Raw genomic sequence first — 18578 nt, 5'->3', positions numbered from 1 at the left:
GCACCTGTGTTGTGAGAGTTCACAAACTCAAACGGAGTGGATGGCCAATATCTTTATTGCCCAGGTATGATACCTATTTCAACTATCTAGTAAAGTGTGACAACTGTTTATAGGAAATGTTAGTGTGGTGGTAGTTTTCAAAGAATTTTAATGAGTCTTTTGTGTATACTTTTATTTTCTCATTCATGATTTTTTAAATACACGAGGACCCAGATTTACCCACTACTCTATAAGATAGAGTTAGCTCTTGAGGCATCTTTTTTCCCCAGCCAGCGGCTCCTTAGCTTGGGGTGGCGTCTGGCTTCAAGATGGTGGAATAAGAAAGAGGGTCTTGCTGAGCTCTTGTCCTTCAGAGTCCCACTGGATCTGTGTTTAGAAAATGTGTTCTGTTCATTTTTCCCAATTTTATTAGAGGATAGTTGCTTTACAATGTGTGCTAGTCTCCACTATAGCAGAGTTAATTGCCATACATGCACTTTCCCCCTCTTGGGCTCCCTGCCCATTCAGGCCCCGCAGTGCATTGAGTGGAGTCCCCTGTGCCATCCAGGATGTTCTCATTAGTTATCTCCTCTACACACAGTAAACCCATGCATATGCGTCAATCCCAATCTCTTAATTCCTCCCATGCCGCTCCAGCCCACCCTCATCTCCCCCGTGGTATCCATGTATTTCTTCTGTGTCTGCCTCTCTATTTCTGCTTTACAAATAAGATCATCTAGAAAAATGGTATAGATGATCTTATTTGCTCTTTTCCTTCCTGTTCTCCCCATGTGCTCCTGCTTTTTCTAAAACAAGGATGGGAACCTACATTTCTTTAATACATACTGTGTAATTCATGTATTTTCCTCACGATGAATTGTACATGACGCTGCTTATAGATAAGACAACAAAAGTTTACAAAAGGCTCCATGATGCTTAGGACCATACATTTAGTTAGTGGTTTAACCCAGAGGCCAACACTTACCCTCAGTTCCCCATTTAGTCTCCTCCCTACTGGAGGACTCACTCCTGCAGTGAAGGATAAGATAGTCCCGTTAATAGGACTGGTTTCTTCCCCAACCTTGTCTGGCCAGACTCCCAGCAGCGCTTCTCCAGCATTGAAATTCACTGGTAACGATTAAGTTGCCACTCTTTATTACCAAGGGTGTGCTTCCCTGTTTCTCTTACAAGTGAGAAGTTAATTCACCCTCAAATCTTGTCCTTATTTGTTTTGAAAACCATTTTCTCTGTTCATTTAATTTATTAACCTTTCCAGTGGTTAATAAACACTGCTTTTCTCAGCCTGACCCTACTACTACTACCTGGGAATACATTTCCAGAAAAAGTCCAGTGGCTAGCTTTTTAGAGCCTTTTCTTTTTTTTGTGACTGTTTAAAAATTTAGATATTCAAGTCCTACCTTAAAGAAAGAAGGCTTGAAGTAATAGTAAAATTAGAACCACAGAGTCTAAAACTGTTACAGTATCTGGTTATGGCACAACTGAATTGATGTTTTCGTTTTTATGACTGAAGTCATTAGATGCTGTAGTTGAAAATCAAGGTGTAAATAGCCAGGAAACCGAGGTTGCTCTCACCACCAACTTATTTCTCCTTGCCTTGCTGGCCCCAGAGACTCAGTCCAATTATATTTCTTCAGTTCATTCCACTTCTTAGGACTAAGGTAAACACAAAGGTCCTTTTGGATTTGAGGATTTAATGGTTCACCTCCATGGGGAAAGAGACAGGAATGTAGCAAACGTTAATATATATGTTAATACACACACACGAAACCCAACAGTGAACAATGAGTTCTTTCTGGTGCCCAGATACTTTTCTAATATCCATCCCCACTCCCACCCCTGCCTCAACAAAAGTCTTCAGCTTGTCTGTCACATCCTCAGAAAAAAACTTCTCTGACCTTCAGAACAATTAGACCTTAGAGCTATAGGAACCCTCAGCATCCTGGACTTGAACATTGTAATACTAACTAAAAAGCATTTGTGTATTTAAGTTTCTTATGTCTGTCTTTCCTACTAAAATGTAAACCCCATGACAGGAAGGACTCAATCTTACTAGAACTACATGTTTATCTGCATCACGGGATCCAGTACATCTTACAAGGTACATGCTCAAGTTAGTATTCTAAACTAGTAAAGAGAATAATCAGGTAAAATTTCAAATAGATATTAGTGTGGTAAAATAAAAAAATAAGCTAGGGAAAGGAAAACCAGTGTGACTGACGTAAGGAGGACATTAACTGAGAAGGAGTCTCAGGGGACACCTTTGTGAGTAGCTGACAGGTGTGCGGAGACCTGTGTGAAATAAGGAAGCCAAGTATGCAGGACAGTCAGACCATTCCAGGGGGTGGGGCCAGCAAGGACATAATCTTGACTTATTCCATGAACATCAGGAAAGCCTATCTTGGAGAGGACATAAGAGATGAGGAAGGCAGGGGACAGATGACGTAGACCCAGTTTAGGAGTTTTAGTGGGAAACAAGGGAAAGATATAATCAGCTCTTATTACGGGAAAAAAGTAATTATGGTTCCTTTGCTGAGCTGCACTTTAGGGGTCAAAGATGGAAGCAGGAAGAATAGCCATGTAGAAGAAGACAGCAGCTCAGATTAGGTATCGGGGGGTCTGGTAAGACATATTCAGATTCAGGAATATTTGAAGGTGGAGCCAGTAAGTCTTAAAAATTGATCAGCTATACAGTTTGAGAGTACAGTTTGAGAGTAGTAGAAATGAAGAGTCCTAGTTGTTTGGCCTCTGGCAACTGGTGAATGTAAGTGATATTATCAGAAGTACAGAAGAAGACAGAGTTCAATTTGGGCCACATGAAATTTGAGATGTGCATTAGACATACAAGTGTATACGCTGAATAGCAGGTTTAGATGTATGGATCAAAAATTCAGGCAAAACTTTGGGGCTGAAATGTAAATTTGACAGAAGTCAGCATTTGGATTATATTAAATGCCATGAGAGGATCCAGTGAGATGAGAGAGAGAATATACAGAGAGAATTAGAATACAAAATTGGAGAGAGGAGGGCTGTAGCAAGAGAGGAAGGACAGACAAATAAGCCCTAGGACATCCCAAACTTTAAAGGTCAAACAGAAGAGAAAAATTGAGCAAAAGAAATGAGTAGCTTTGAGAAAGCAGGAAAACCAGGTGATAGGTGCAGAGAATTCTATCAAGGAATCAGAGGAGAGAATATTAAAGCAGCAGGGGCCTTGAGCAGATGGGAAGCAATGTGATCAAGTGCATGTGTTCATCACTGCAGAAAAAATTCATTATACAACAGAGTGTGTGACATATTTGTTCTCGGATTATTGACTATATATTCTGGCCCACTATGCAATTATAGATATGACTGGGGAAGAGTTATTTATAATCAGAGGAAATAGTTATTGGAAGGGAAGGAAGCCTTGTTTATATGGCTAGAGATGCAGAGAGATTGGTACATCTCATGGTGGGAAAATGAAATTGAATGATTACTAATAATTTTTCAATTATATCAGTGAGGTCACCACATGTGAGTCTGGGAGGGATATTACATATACAGAGACAAAATAAAAGGTGAGAAATTACCTTCAGAGAGTGAGGAAGCTAGTTGTACTATAGTAGAAAGTCCAGGGAGTGCTGAAGGCTCACTTGAAATTTTAGGATAAGTTTAAAGTGAGATGAATCTCCAGACTGATCTGTTCTTTTTTTGCTTCCATCAATTTGGAGGTACCCACAGAGTAAGTAGAATTGGGTTTTACTATCCTTGGGGTTTTATCAGGCAAGTGTGATAGGAGAAGCAGCCCAGCCTTGATTTATAAGGATGTGAGTATACTGATTGACCATTAAACCTAAGCCAGACTGTAAAAGAAGTGGGGAAAAATGTGAAAAGTAGAATGGATAGAAGGTCTGAAGAAGTCTAAGGTATATTCAGAGTGAATGAAGCTAAACTAAGTTATCTGGAAAGATGCCAAGGTCAGAAATTGAGAGGCAAAACCTTGTTAATGGCAGCATTATTCACCATAGGCATGGTATGGGAATAACCTATGGATGGATGAATGGATAAAGAAAATGTGTATTCATACATATATATATATTGAAATATTATTCAGCCCTAAAAAAGGAAATCTATCATTTGGGACAATATGAATGAACCTGGAAGGCATTATGCTAAATGAATTAAGCCAGACAATTATTGCATGGTATCCCATATAAAAGTCAAACTCATAGAATATGACAGTGATGGCCAGGGGATGTGTGGGGGGTAGGGAGTAAGGTTGGTGAAAGGGTATATACTTTTGGATACATGATGAATAAAATCTGAGGATCTAATAGGTGACATGGTGGGTGCCGTTCATAACACTGTATTATAAAACTTAAATGTTCTAAGAGAATAGAACTCAAATATTCTAACCAAAAAGGCAGTTGGGGGGTTGGGGTAAATACATATATGTGAGGTGATGAATGTGTTGGTTAACTCGATGGGGTGAATCCTTTCACAGTGTATGCATGTAGTCATCATGCCGTACACTTTAAACATCTTTTATTTGTCAATTATACCTCAGTAAAGCCATGGAGGAAAATTATAAAAGACAGTTAGAGGCAGGAATGAAGATTTGAGGGTGTGATCACTGGTTATAATAATGAGATCCTCATCTGTATGCTCCATGAAAGATGATTTTTTGAAGTCACTTATACATAACTATAAATGTTATCAGAACATATTACTTATGTCTTAAGATTTATGGTGGGAAAAATATTGCTACCTCTTGGATCAATCCAGTGAGAACTAATTAGCCAGTATTCACAGCATTATATATATATATATATATATCATGTCAGAAAAAAAATAGTGTGTTTAGAAACTACATTTGCTCTTAGATTTCTTGCAATACCATTTAATACATATACTATATACCAGTCAGTAAAAGCCTAGGCCTTCATTCATAGGGTTACCTAATTCCTTCCCATCCATTTTTTCCCAGCTTTACATGTTGGGAATGTCCCAATTCTGTAATATGAGTTGTTTTACTGAGTTTAAGACTGTGATATAAAAATATGAAACTTATAACTTTCTGATTGAAATATTGCATAACCATTGCAGATTTGCTGAACCAAAGTAAGCACTCCACTGACACTCAAGGGTAGATTTGATGCCAAGGCAATAACTGCTAATGACAGGACATACACTGTAGGATCCTTACGGACGGGATGAGATAATATTTGTGTATTGGTAAGCACAGTGTAGCAGAATGCCCTTCAATATAACTTAGCTGCTGTTTTATAGTGAGTATAAAGTTTGTTGAAATAGTTCTTTTGCTATAAAACACGACATTAAAATACTAATTGCAACATAAGAATACGACTCTGTTCAGTCTTGAGTAGAGGAAAAGAATGAGTAGGCATTTAGCTATATGGTTTACCAGATGGTTTTCATTTCATCATAACATCTGTAAACTTCTCATTGTGTGTGGTTGATATTTTGTATTTCTTTCATAGATTGCTGTCTGAAAATCGATTTGTCTCTCCCAGCTTCTAAAAATTAATCTACCCTGAGGAGTATAAAAAGTCTTTAAAAGATTTTTCTTTTGTATGTGTATCTTAAGGATTTATCATTCAAGAGCTTATATTTTTACCCATGGGTGTTTACCCCCTTTGCAAAATTACCTTTTTTCCAGTCATATCTATAATTGCTCACTGGCCAGAATATGTAGTCAACACTTTGAGCACAAATAACGTCACACTCTCTGTTGTACAATGATTTTCAGTAGAAATGTTTGTGTACAAGGTAACATTTCTTAGGAATTCAATTAGGTGAAAAAGAAACATTTTTCAAAAGGTCATAAAATAAAGATAATTTTTCTGCTAGCCATGCCTTAGGTTGACTTGAGGGTATATATAATGTCAAATTATTTTGACACTGAAAGTTATCTTCAGTGGCAAGAGAAAATGAATGTGTAGTCATTTTGATTACAGGGCCTAGAAATGTAGACAGGTATATTATTTTTCTTCTACAAAGAGATTTACTGGTTTCTGTAAATATTTTCCCCCTTTTGGTTTGATAAGTAGTACAGAACGCATATTTCTGAAGCTTAGAAATTGAACTGAGACCTCAAAGCTCAGTTCACTTAAGAGTTTTACGTCCTCAAGCGGTGCTACCACGAGAATCAACATCATAATTACAAACAACCTTCTCATGAAAAGCAGATCACCTGACTTGGATAGATGGGAAGGGAGCCCAGTGACTGTAAACTTGGTGGACCACATAATAAAGTCACACACCCACAGCAAGAAATTGTGTTTCCACAGCATGAAAATGATATATGGCCACCAGCTGGAAAGGAACGAAAACGTTCTATAACCAAAAATCCCAAAATTGGAGGTTTGCCTCTGATTCCCATCCAGCATGACAGAAATGCAACGCAAGCCCGGAGAGAGATTGAGGTAAGATTAGGAGGTTTGTTTTTACATCAGTCATAATAACATGTGTTTTCTTATGTCTTAATGTGGTTAAAGGCATCAGTTACCTCATTGGTTTCAAGAGCACAGGAAAAATCACATCCATCAAGAAACTGTATGAATAATCCTATGCCACTCTTTGAGGTTTTATATTTTGTTAACTTAAATAAAAGTAATTTTAATAATGTTATTGATCACTCAATTAAATATGCATGATACCACTTAGATTTTTTTTATCCCTAAAGTGGCCAAGAATGTTAAATATGTATACAGAAGTTTCTGGTGGTAAAAAATCAGTCTCAAATTAGCCTTACAAGTACACTTGTAACCTCCTTACAATGAGCCCAGAGCAGAATATGTCGGGAGCCATGGTAACAAGACTTAGCAGTAACACAATCAAATTCCAGTGGTTTGGGAACCCATGGGGTAGCTCAGTTAATTTAAGGAATGGCAGGGGCAGGACGACCCTTGAGCATCAATAAAGATTTGGCATCTTTCACGAAAACTATGTTTTCCTTTTCACTTTGAAGGGTAGGGTGAACATAAGTAGCAATGGTCTTGATTCAGACAAAGACACACGCTGTACATCTCGAAACTCACTAGACAATTTGCAGCTAATGTGCATTTCAGAACATTAAATGAGTCTTTCAAAAGAAGAAGAAAAGCACGCAAAAGACATTGTTGTTTCTTCTTAGAGCCCAGATTTGGCATTAAGCTGTATGAGTTTCTTGCCTTCCAAACAAGAATAACTTTTTTAAGTTTTATTGCAATATAGTTGATTTACAAAGTTGTGTTAGTTTCAAGTGTAACAGGAATAACTTTTGAGAGACAAAAGCCATTTTAGTGATCAGATTTTTAAAAAGTGTTTTTCCATCACTTTATTTCCTTAAACATTTATCCCACTGTACTATCCCTTTTCTCTAAAAGATAAAAGCTTTGAAAATAATGGTTTATTTACTTTGTTGCCTTCTGTGCTGATGTAATCAAAGGGAAGAATTAAGACAGCAAAAACTCAGGAGCTTGTCCCTTCTGCCATTCTGCACTTAAAAGGTTTTTCTTCCTAATAAACTGCTTTGCAGAACTGTGGATTCCTCAAATAATCTAGAATCTTCATTTTAAGAGTCATGTTTGGGAACCCAGTTTAGGGGACATAGAAATGTAGGGAATAGATATGCCCTGCTGTGACCGTAGCTTCTCCTGACATTGCCTCAGGATCAATTATGGAGCAAAGCAAAAGTAAATTTTAGGATCAAAATATGTTAACCAGTATCCAGTATAGAATTGAGATGACTGAATACACAATTGTTTGTAACTTAACCTCAAATCCAGAATTTCAGAGGCAATTTTTTTTAACATTCTTGAGATCAGAAAACTGATGAACAAAAGCTATAACCAAATTGATTTCAAAGGTTTTGAAAACAATTTTATGAAATATTAATTTCTAGAAAATGTTAGTAAACCTAAAGCAAGCTTTTTCGTAAGTGTGGGAATTAAACAAATTTGACAAAGAAAAATTTTAAATGTTTGATGTTTTTCAGTGATAAATAATGTTTTAATTGGTATAAGTTTTATTTGGTAATGTTTTTCACTGAAAACCATTAAAGTTTAAAAAAAGAAAAATTAAAATTGCAAGTTTTCACATGAACCAAATAAAGTATTTTTTATTGAGCTTATGTAAATAGGTAGTGTATTAATAAATGACAATATTACTAGCTAGCTTAATATACAGTCTAAAGTCAGTCAATGGATATAGTCAAGAAAATTGCTTCTAAAATTGTTGACAGATTGGTGCATTTGGTGACTTCCCATTTCATGAGCTGTCTTGCTTTCAAGAGGTTCATTTAAAAGTTGTATGAGAATACCTCCCCTCCAAGCAAGGAAGGCTTCCTGGAGGCAGTAACTTCTAAAATTAATTGAGTAAATTAGTAGTGAGTTAGAGGAAGTAGGTTGTTGACAAATCATACATGAAGAGGCAAACAGTGCTTAAGAACACACAAGCTAAATGATACCGATGATCGGCCCTCCTACTTCTTGGGTTCCTTCTTAACTTGTCTACATTGTGCTCAGCTTTTATCTGTAAGCTCCTAGGGATAATAAAAAGCCCTTACTACATAGGGTAGTATTCTCTCTGCTGGGAGATGAACTCCATTTCAGATCCTCATTTCCATTCAAACAGCTTTCTCTGACATAAACTGGCATCCTCTGGACCAAGCCACCTCTTGCTTTCCTAATTTCATAGTTTATCAGTATTTCTTTTTGAATTATTAATACCTTAAGGACAGTGAAGCACATAAAGGATGCCTTTTTCCCCACAACACACATGGCACTCCACATACCATATCATCATACAAAGCACTCACTTTCACATCCTCTTGATTTTTATCAATTCACTTCACCACCCCTCCCCACCTTCATATAAAGTTATATTATTTACTTTAATATCATAGTTTTACTTGAAATTTTAACATTATATGTATTAATGAATGTGTATGCGCTAAATTGGTATGCTCAAGAATGACATGGACTTCAGTTACAGCAACAGGAAATAGTCAAGAGATATTGAGGAGTAAAGAAGTTAGTCACAGAAATGAGGTACCTGATGAATAGCACAATGGAAATTTCAATAAGGTAATATAGTTCAGTTCAGTTGCTCAGTTGTGTCTGACTCTTTGTGACCCCATGAACCGCAGCACTCCAGGTCTCCCTGTCCATCACCAACTCCCAGAGTCCACCCAAACCCATGTCCATCGAGTCAGTGATGCCATCCAACCACCTCATCTTCTGTCGTCCCCTTCTCCTCCTGCCCTCAATCTTTCCCAGCATCAGGGTCTCTTCCAATGAGTTAGCTCTTCGCGTCAGGTGGCCAAAGTATTGGGGTTTCAGCTTCAGCTTCAGCCCTTCCAGTGACCACCCAGGACTGATCTCCTTTAGGATGGACTGGTTCGATCTCCTTGCAGTCCAGGAGACTCTCAAAAGTCTTCTCCAACACCACAGTTCAAAAGCATCAATTCTTTGGCGCTCAGCTTTCTATATAGTCCAACTCTCACATCCATACATGACCACTGGAAAAACCATAGCCTTGACTAGATGGGCCTCTGTTGACAAAGTCATGTCTCTGCTTTTTAATATGCTGTCTAGGTTGGTCATAACTTTTCTTCCAAGGAGCAAGCGTCTTTTAATTTCATGGCTGCAATCACCATCTGCAGTGATTTTGGAGCCCAGAATAATAAAGTCAGCCACTGTTTCCCCATCTATTTCCCGTGAAGTGATGGGACCAGATGCCATGATCTTAGTTTTCTGAATGTTGAGCTTTAAGCAAACTTTTTCACTTTCCTCTTTCAGTTTCATCAAGAGGCTCTTTAGTTCTTCTTCACTTTCTGCCATAAGGGTGGTGTCACCTGCATATCTGAGGTTATTCATATTTCTCCTGGCAATCTTAATTTAAGCTTGTGCTTCTTCCAGCCCAGCGTTTCTCATGATGTACTCTGCATATAAGTTAAATAAGCAGGGTAACAATATACAGCCTTGATGTACTCCTTTTCCTTTTTGGAACCAGTCTGTTGTTCCATGTCCAGTTCTGTTGCTTCCTGACCTGCATATAGGTTTCTCAAGAGGCAGATCAGGTGGCCTGGTATTCCCATCTCTTTCAGAATTTTCCACAGTTTATTATGATCCACACAGTCAAAGGCTTTGGCATAGACAATAAAGCAGAAATAGATGTTTTTCTGGAACTCTCTTGCTTTTTTGATGATCCAGTGGATGTTGGCAATCTGATCTCTGGTTCCTCTGCCTTTTCTAAAACCAGCTTGAACATCTGAATTCACGGTTCACATGTTGCTGAAGCCTGGATTTTAAGCATTACTTTACTAGCATGTGAGATGAGCGCAATTGTGCAGTAGTTTGAGCATTCTTTGGCATTGCCTGTCTTTGGGATTGGAATGAACACTGACCTTTTCCAGTCCTATGGCCACTGCTGAGTTTCCCAAATTTGCTGGCATATTGAGTGCAGCACTTTCACAGCATTACCTTAAAAGGATTTGAAACTGCTCAACTGGAATTCCGTCACCTCCACTAGCTTTGTTCATAGAGATGCTTTCTAAGGCCCACTTGACTTCACATTCCAGGATATCTGGCTCTATGTGATCACACCATCGTGATTATCTGGGTCATGAAGATCTTTTTTGTACAGTTCTTCTGTGTATTCTTGCCACGTTGTCTTAATATCTTATGCTTCTGTTAGGTCCTTACCATTCCTGTCCTTTATTGAGCCCATCTTTGCATGAAATGTTCCCTTGGTATCTCTAATTTTCTCAAAGAGATCTCTAGTCTTACCCATTCTATTGTTTTCCTCTATTTCTTTGCATTGATCACTGAGGAAGGCTTTCTTGTCTTTCCTTGCTATTCTTTCGAACTCTGCATTCAAATGGGAATATCTTTCCTTTTCTCCTTTGCTTTTTGCTTCCCTTCTTTTCACAGCTATTTGTATGTCCTCCTCAGCCATTTTGCTTTTTTGCATTTCTTTTTCTTGGGGATGGTCTTGATTCCTGTCTCCTGTACAATGTCACGAACCTCCATCCACAGTTCATCAGGTATTCTGTCTATCAGATCCATCCCTTAAATCTATTTCTCACTTCCACTGTATAGTCATAAGGGATTTGATTTAGGTCATACCTGAATGGTCTAGTGGTTTTCTCCACTTTCTTCAATTTCAGTCTGAATTTGGCAATAAGGAGTTCATGACCCAAGCCACAGTCAGCTCCTGGTCTTGTTTGTGCTGACTGTATAGAGCTTCTCCATCTTTGGCTGCAAAGAATATAATCAAACTGATTTCGGTGTTGACCGTCTGGTGATGTCCATGTGTAGAGTCTTCTCTTGTGTTGTTGGAAGAGGGTGTTTGCTATGACCAGTGTGTTCTTTTGGCAAAACTCTATTAGCCTTTGTCCTGCTTCATTCCAAGGCCAAATTTGCCTGTTACTCCAGGTGTTTCTTGACTCCTACTTTTGCATTCCAGTCCTCTATAATGAACAGGACATCTTTTTTGGGTGTTAGTTCTAGAAGGTCTTGTAGATCTTCATAGAACAGTTCAGCTTCTTCAGCGTTACTGATCGAGGCATAGACTTGGATTACCATGATATTGAATGGTTTGCCTTGGAAACAAATGGAGATCATTTTGTCATTTTTGAGATTGCATCTAGTACTGCATTTTGGACTCTTTCGTTGACCATGATGGCTACTCCATTTCTTCTAAGGGATTCCTGCCCACAGGAGTAGATATAATGGTCATCTGAGTTAAATTCACCCATTCCAGTCCATTTTAGTTCACTGATTCCTAGAATGTTGATGTTCACTCTTGTCATCTATAGTAGTATATTGTCATCTATAGGTAGTATAAGGGAAAGTATAAAAGTAAAATGGATACAGAACAGGATGATTGTATTGAAGAGACTAGATGACTAGTGCATGCTAAGTCAGTTCAGTCGTTTCCAACTATGCGACTCTATGGACTGTAGCCCGCCAGGCTCCTCTGTCCATGGGGATTCTCCCCGCAAGAATACTGGAGTGGGTTGCCATGCCCTCCTCCAGGGGATTTTCCCTACCCAGGGATCGAACCCATATCTCTTATGTCTCCTGCATTTGCAAGTGGGTTCTTCACCCCTAGCACCACCTGAGAAGCCCATAATTGGCCTCTAAATTACTACATCAGAATCCCCATGTCTCTCTGCCAATAGTTGAAAAGAGAACTGCCATTATGATATATAAAACCACTCTATATTGATCCTTGATTTTCCTGAGTAGTAGATACCAAGTGAAACTTTTAATAAGATTCATATTGATTTATAAACTCCCCATCACATCCCTATGTTTAAATAGCCATCATTTTTATTAATCCTCTCTCATTTTTCTTTTTGTACTGTGATAAAATACATTTTCCATTTTAAGCAGTTTACATGCACAATTCATTAATTACATTCACATGGCTGTTGAGCCATTCTAACCTATTCTAATGAAACTTTGGAATTAAGGTAGATAAACCTAAACAACTAACTATTTCTTCTTCTCAGGTTTAGAGTAGAAGTATTTCTCTGAGATGTATAATCATGAGCTTATCAGAAAATTCCAAATTGTAAAATTATGTCCCAGTCTGCTGGACTTTAGGAAGATAAAACAGAATATGATAAAACAGAATATGGTAAAATATTACACATTTGAATTTTTTTAACCTTTCTTCATCCCTTATTCAGAAAATATTTATTGGTAATTTCCCATCTGCAGCCACTGTGATAAGTTCACTTATTAGTGAACAAATCAAACAAAAGCTAAAAACAAAACCCTCCTTGCAGTGTGTTGAGTTTCCAGCAGCATTCAGACAATCACAAGAGGTATGAATAGCTTACTAGAATACTAGAAAGAGCACGACGGAGAAAAATAAAGAGGTGAGGTGTTGCCCTTTGAACATTACATTGGACATCCTTAGTCAAAACACTGCTTATGCTACTTAGTTCCATTTTATTCAAAGTAGTATTTTTTTATTTTATGTTGGAGTATAGTTGATTCACTGTATTGTGTTTCAGGTCTACAGTAAAGTGATTCAGCTATACATACATATGTATCTATCCTTTCTCGAATTATTTTCCCACTTAGGTTATTACAGAATATTGACCAGAGTTCCCTCTGCTATACAGGTCATCTGTTTTAAGTACAGCAGTGCTTTAGGTAGTATAGTCATTTTAACAATATTGATTCTTCCAACCCAAGAACATGTTGCCTTCCAAGCTAGATTCTTTGGGGGCTCCTCTTCCCATTGCCAGACCCCCTGGTTGGAAAGCGTCATGTGAAGCTCAGGACTTTTACTCCTGTGGGAGAACTTCTGTGGTATAGTTATTTTCTAGTTTGTGGATCACCCACCCAGTAGATATGAGATTTGATTTTATCATGATTATACTCTTCCTACCATCTCGTGGCTTTTTGTCTTTGGATGTAGGTATCTTTTATTTTTTTTTGTAGGTATCTTTTAAAGGTTTCAGAGTGTGTGTGTGTTTTTGTCAGTGGCTGTTCAGTTTTTTGGCGTTGTCATAAGAATGAGTAAGCACACATACTTCTACTTGCCATCTGCAAAATAGTCCCATTCTTCATGTTACATCACCATTTTCATTTCATCTTTCTCTCGTTTATAACACAATAAAAATTTTTCCTTGGATTTCTTCTGTGCTTTGCAGTTTTTATGAGGGAATTTTGAAGAAATTCCTTCAACTCTTGCTTGTGAAAAGGAAAACGATTTATGCCTTCCCACTTGCCCCAACTCAGTTTTTTGCGTAGCCTTTCCCCGTGGCTCTGTACCCACGAGATGCTTGCTTCTCTGTTGTTGGTTCTTTTATCTCACATTTGGTTAGGTTGTAAGCCCCTTTGAGAATCTGATGAGAGTTCTGGATGACAATACTTGCCCAGTCACAAGATGCCATGGATGACTGGTTATGAAAGCACACCTCTGTCCCAATGCAGGTTGTCTCATTGGATTTCTGGTGCTTGTAGACACAGTTGACAGGGTGTACTCTAGTCCACTGATACAAAAGTGGGTTTTAATACATAACTATATATTCCTTTCAGTGTTTTCACAAATATCTGTAGGATTCTAATAGGCATTATATGGGGGAAAGATTGCACTAGTCAAATATTTTTGGAGGAGAGAAAAAAAAAAAAAGTAAGTTGAACAGCTTTTTCTTATAAAGTATTTCTCAGCTTCCTTAATATGTATTGTGAATCTCAAAGAGGGATCTATTACAAAGTGTATTTCCTGGACTTATGGCCACAGAGACCCCCGTTTTCCTCTGTACTTTGGGTACAGCACTGTAGGAATTACAGATGCATGAACATGTGACACATCCAAGCAGCAGTGAATTGAAAGAGGCAAGTTTAAAATGGGAGTCAATTTGAATAACTAGCTTGAAAGACATCTTTGAAGTGGTATGTTAAATGCTTGTTAAAATGAATTTCCGTGATCTCCATTTCAGTTGGTTTTGTAGCTCTGAGATCCATCTATAAATTCAGACCTGCTGCTAGTGCCAAAAGTCAAGTTAGAACCTAAGTCATAGAAATAAACTAATAAAAGCAGCATCAACTTTTACGTGCCATATATTCTTTAGGCAGAGTAGGCCAGATCTTGCTTCCCTCTGAGATGTTTTCTTTTATTTCAAGAGTGCAAAAGCAGAACTTGAAAGGCTGTGGCTCGGGGCCAAGCGTGACCAAGGTGGGGATGGCACCTTAAAGGAGAAAGCGTCCATCGTGGCCCAGTGCCTGGAGCAGAAGGACGAGAAACTTCGAAATCGAACCAGAAAACACCGGAGTTTCAACTGTCTGGAGGACACAGAGGCTGAGGTCTTTCCAGGGCGACAGAAAGGCCATAAAGGCCTAAAGACACTGAGGAAGACTGAGGACAGGAATGGCAAAGATACTTTGGACTGCAATAATAAGTTACCACCAAAAGTCATCGAAGAGCTTAGCGTGGTTCTCCAGCGATCAAGAACTGTTCCCAAAGAGGTACAGGCTGAGCAGGTGGTGCAGAAGGAAATAAAATGACTTGTCCTACAAATAATTTTTTTAAATATTGTGTACAGTATCTGAAACCAAACTATTTCATGCTGGGTGAGATGTGTTTAGCTATCCTTAACCATTTAAAGAGCAATTTTAAACTATTAATATGTTTGTATATATGCGATAAGTGTAAGATTCACTGTGTTGTGATCTGAACAAAGCTTGTACAGTTCGGCTCTGTTAACCTTGTGTAGGAAGGCACTGGGTTACTTTGAGTGGCCAACCTTTTGAAGTACAGTTGACCCCTGAACAACATGCGGCAGGGGTTAGTGTGTTAATTTGTGTATAATTTATAGTCAGCCCCCGTATCCGAAATTCCTCTGCATTTGTAGGTTCAACTGATTGTGGATCATGTAGTGCTATAGGACTCACTTTTTAAAAATATCCACATATAAGTGGACCCATGCAGTTCAAAACCCACATTGATCAAGGGTCAACTGTAGGTGTCTGTTAAGTGGTGTAAATTTATGAACAGAAATTGCAAACTGTACTGTATTATATAAAATGCTGTGTGTAAATGAAGCCTATGAAACTATATGTAACACATTTTGCACTTTGAGAAACCTTGTATTTAAAGTTATCATACGTTTTTAGGTTTACATAGGGTCCAACCTTAGGGAAAAGAAAGGAAAGTGAGTTGAAAAGGGGGAGGATTTATTTTAGTGGCTGCCTATCAAACAACACTGAGGTTTTAAAAAAGAGGCCAAGAATTAACACGTCCTAAAAGCCAAGGAGGTCAGGTTGAAATTCATTCTAGGTTACTGTTGACCAGACCTTGTTCATGAGAAACTGCTTGTTAAGAAAATAATCTAGGACTACGTATTTCCCAAGATTAGTACTCAGCCAACACACATGAATAAAGGCACTGGCCACTGTTCCCGTGGTGTCAGTGAACCAAACGCAGTACCAGCCCATTCACTACACTTCAGTTCTCTGCAGGTGGCTGCCGAGGGGAGACTTACACTGCATTGAAGGGATCATGAATCGGGGACCGGGCATGGATGCCACTTGCACTGTTGCTATGTACGAACAAATAAAGAGTTCCTTACTGGAACTCTGGTCATTCTGGTACGAGCAACAGTCATCCTCACAGGGTTTTACTGTTTTTTTATTACTGTTTTACTTTGTATATTCATTTCTGAAGTAAGACTGAGTCGCAATTTACTGAAACTGTACAACATGTGGCCATCTGGGGGTAGGAGTTAGATTAATTACTATACTTTTGGGAGCTACTAGTTCCCTTTTAACCTAATCTTTTTTTTTTTTTTCTTTTTAATAAAGCAGGAATCTTCTTCCTGTGCCTAATAAATAATGACAAAGCCCTCTATTTTTAATTCCACATAAAGAGCAGCTACTAGGTTGGCTGTTTTTCTCAAACAATACCATCTAAATTATAGTTGGCAGGGGTAGCATTTTCATCAGTTTCTTTAGAATTGTATTAGGTCTGGTGAGTTTTGATCAAAATTATTTTACTAGTAGGTAGCCAAGCTTTATTCCTACCATTTCCTACCCCCACCTCTGTTTTTCAGGTGTCTTGTCAGAATTTATCAGTATACAAAGGCCCGTACTTTTTTCAGTCCCATCATAGTGCAGTAATATGCTGTTAAATGCTCTGAATTTCTTCATTACAAAATACTGATCTCTTATACCTGGTGGTGACAAAATAGTTTACCAAGGATATGTGATATTTATTCTTTAAATCCACATAGGTTGGAATTTTCTTTTTAAGAGAGAAACTGCTGGTCAGTTTATGAAATAGGTGGCACCGCTGGGAAGCCTTCATAGCTATAAAGCAAGAATCATGGTGTTTAGAAAAAAAAAAACTAAAACTATTATTTCTAGTAAATGGTAATATTTATGTTTTATGAAATAAGGGGACATGAAAATTATGCTGGATAATGGAACAGTATCTGGATTTTTTTTTACCTGCCTTATTTGAATACTTTTGAAATTTGAGCTTAAAATCTAATAACTTCTATTTCCCTTCCTGTACAACTGTCTCCATTTTTCAAGTGTAAGATAAGGGCTAATGATGACATCTCATATATTTTGAGTAAAAATTAAAATTGTTTTTCAAGTCCACCTGAATGTGACTGTTTTTTTCAAATTAACCACCTTCATCTTTTGAAAATAAATAAATAGATTGCATTTTTAAAAATTTTTCAATATATACTTCAAACTGTTAGTTTTTTAACATGTCGGTATGAATATTGTTCTCTTTTAAATGATGAATATATGCAGACATGAAGAAACAAATTGGTGGTACTCTTTCACTTCTGTAGCCCTAAAGTTAATAAAATTAAGCAAAAGTAATTGAAGCAAAAATATGATGTCCATACAACTATATTATTTGCTAAGTTGGATTTATATTTGATAATTTTTAATGCTAAAATATACAAACTGTATTGTGAAAGTAATATTTTTGAAAATTCACCAAATTTATTTGGATAGACTGTAGTATCCAAATATTTGCACATTTCTCACACTTCTGATAATTACTTTGAGGAGATGATGAAAGCTTACATAAGCTCATCAAAATTTGCACCAAAACTTTCATATTATTTGCTCAACAAAAGACAAAATGTGAACAATATCCTGTTATGTGTACAATCATCAAATTTATTTCTAATCATCTGAAAACAGCACAGAAATGAATACTGTAGTTAACTAAAATTTATCTTCTTCACATCCCTTAGTTATTATTTTTAACAATTTTGTGTTGAAAATGTTGTAAATTATTTTGTATATACCTATCTCCTCTGGCATGGCTACTAATGTTTAATGTAAAGTTTTTAATAACTGACATATCTGTATAGATTTGAGACTTTTTTGTGAATTACTGGATTAAAGTTCAGAATCTAAATGTTCTCATCTGAGAAGTGGGAATAACCAATCTTGTGGGCTTTTTATGATGACTTATATACAGTTGACCCTTGAACACCACAGGTTTGAACTGTGCTGGTTCATTTATACATGAATTACTTTCAGCAGTAAATAATACAGGACTACATGATCTACTGTTGATTGATTTCACAGACAGGGGGAGCGACTAAGTTATATACAGATTTTCAACTGGGTAGAGGTCAGCGTCCCTATCCCCCACATTGTTCAAGGGAATGAACTGCACAGTCCACTTTTTTGTGTATTTTTTCAATAAATATTCAGTAGGCCCTTGGTAATCACACATTCCACATTAGCAGATTCAGCTCACTGTGGACTGCAGACTTAACATGCTATTAATAATTGGCTGAATCTACAGATATTAACCCGTGAGGATGAAAAGCTGACTATGGGTATCTTCAGATTTTAGTATACAGAGCAGAAATGCCAAGAAGGCAAAATGGTTGTCTGAGGAGGTCTTACAAAATAGCTGAGAAAAGAAGAGAAGTGAAAGTCAAGGAAGAAAGGGAAAGATACACCCAACTGGATGCAGAGTTCCAGAGAATAGTAAGAAGAGATAAGAAAACCTTCTTGGGTGAAATGAATAAAGGATAACAACAGAATGGGAAAGACTAGAGATTTCTTCAAGAAAAGTAGAGATACCAAGGGAAC

The 18578-nt window shown here is 37.5% G+C and overlaps 1 protein-coding gene across 3 annotated transcripts in view; it reads left to right on the top strand.

Annotated features, from left to right (window-relative positions):
- Positions 1-17108, top strand: part of ARAP2 (ArfGAP with RhoGAP domain, ankyrin repeat and PH domain 2) — a 186389-nt gene extending 169281 nt beyond the window's left edge. For all 3 annotated transcript variants that reach the window (XM_043871270.1, XM_043871268.1, XM_043871269.1), the window contains 3 exons: positions 1-64; positions 6288-6422; positions 14631-17108. In XM_043871270.1, the coding sequence (XP_043727205.1) occupies positions 1-64; positions 6288-6422; positions 14631-15011 (580 nt within the window). In that variant the 3' untranslated portion in view covers positions 15012-17108. The remainder of the gene's footprint in view (positions 65-6287; positions 6423-14630) is intronic.
- Positions 17109-18578: the final 1470 nt, after the last annotated feature.

The sequence above is a fragment of the Cervus elaphus genome, chromosome 17 (genome assembly GCF_910594005.1).
Source record: "Cervus elaphus chromosome 17, mCerEla1.1, whole genome shotgun sequence".
Lineage (NCBI taxonomy): Eukaryota > Metazoa > Chordata > Mammalia > Artiodactyla > Cervidae > Cervus > Cervus elaphus.
The sequence above is the reverse complement of the archived record's forward strand: the minus strand, read 5'-3'. Positions and strand labels throughout refer to the sequence as shown.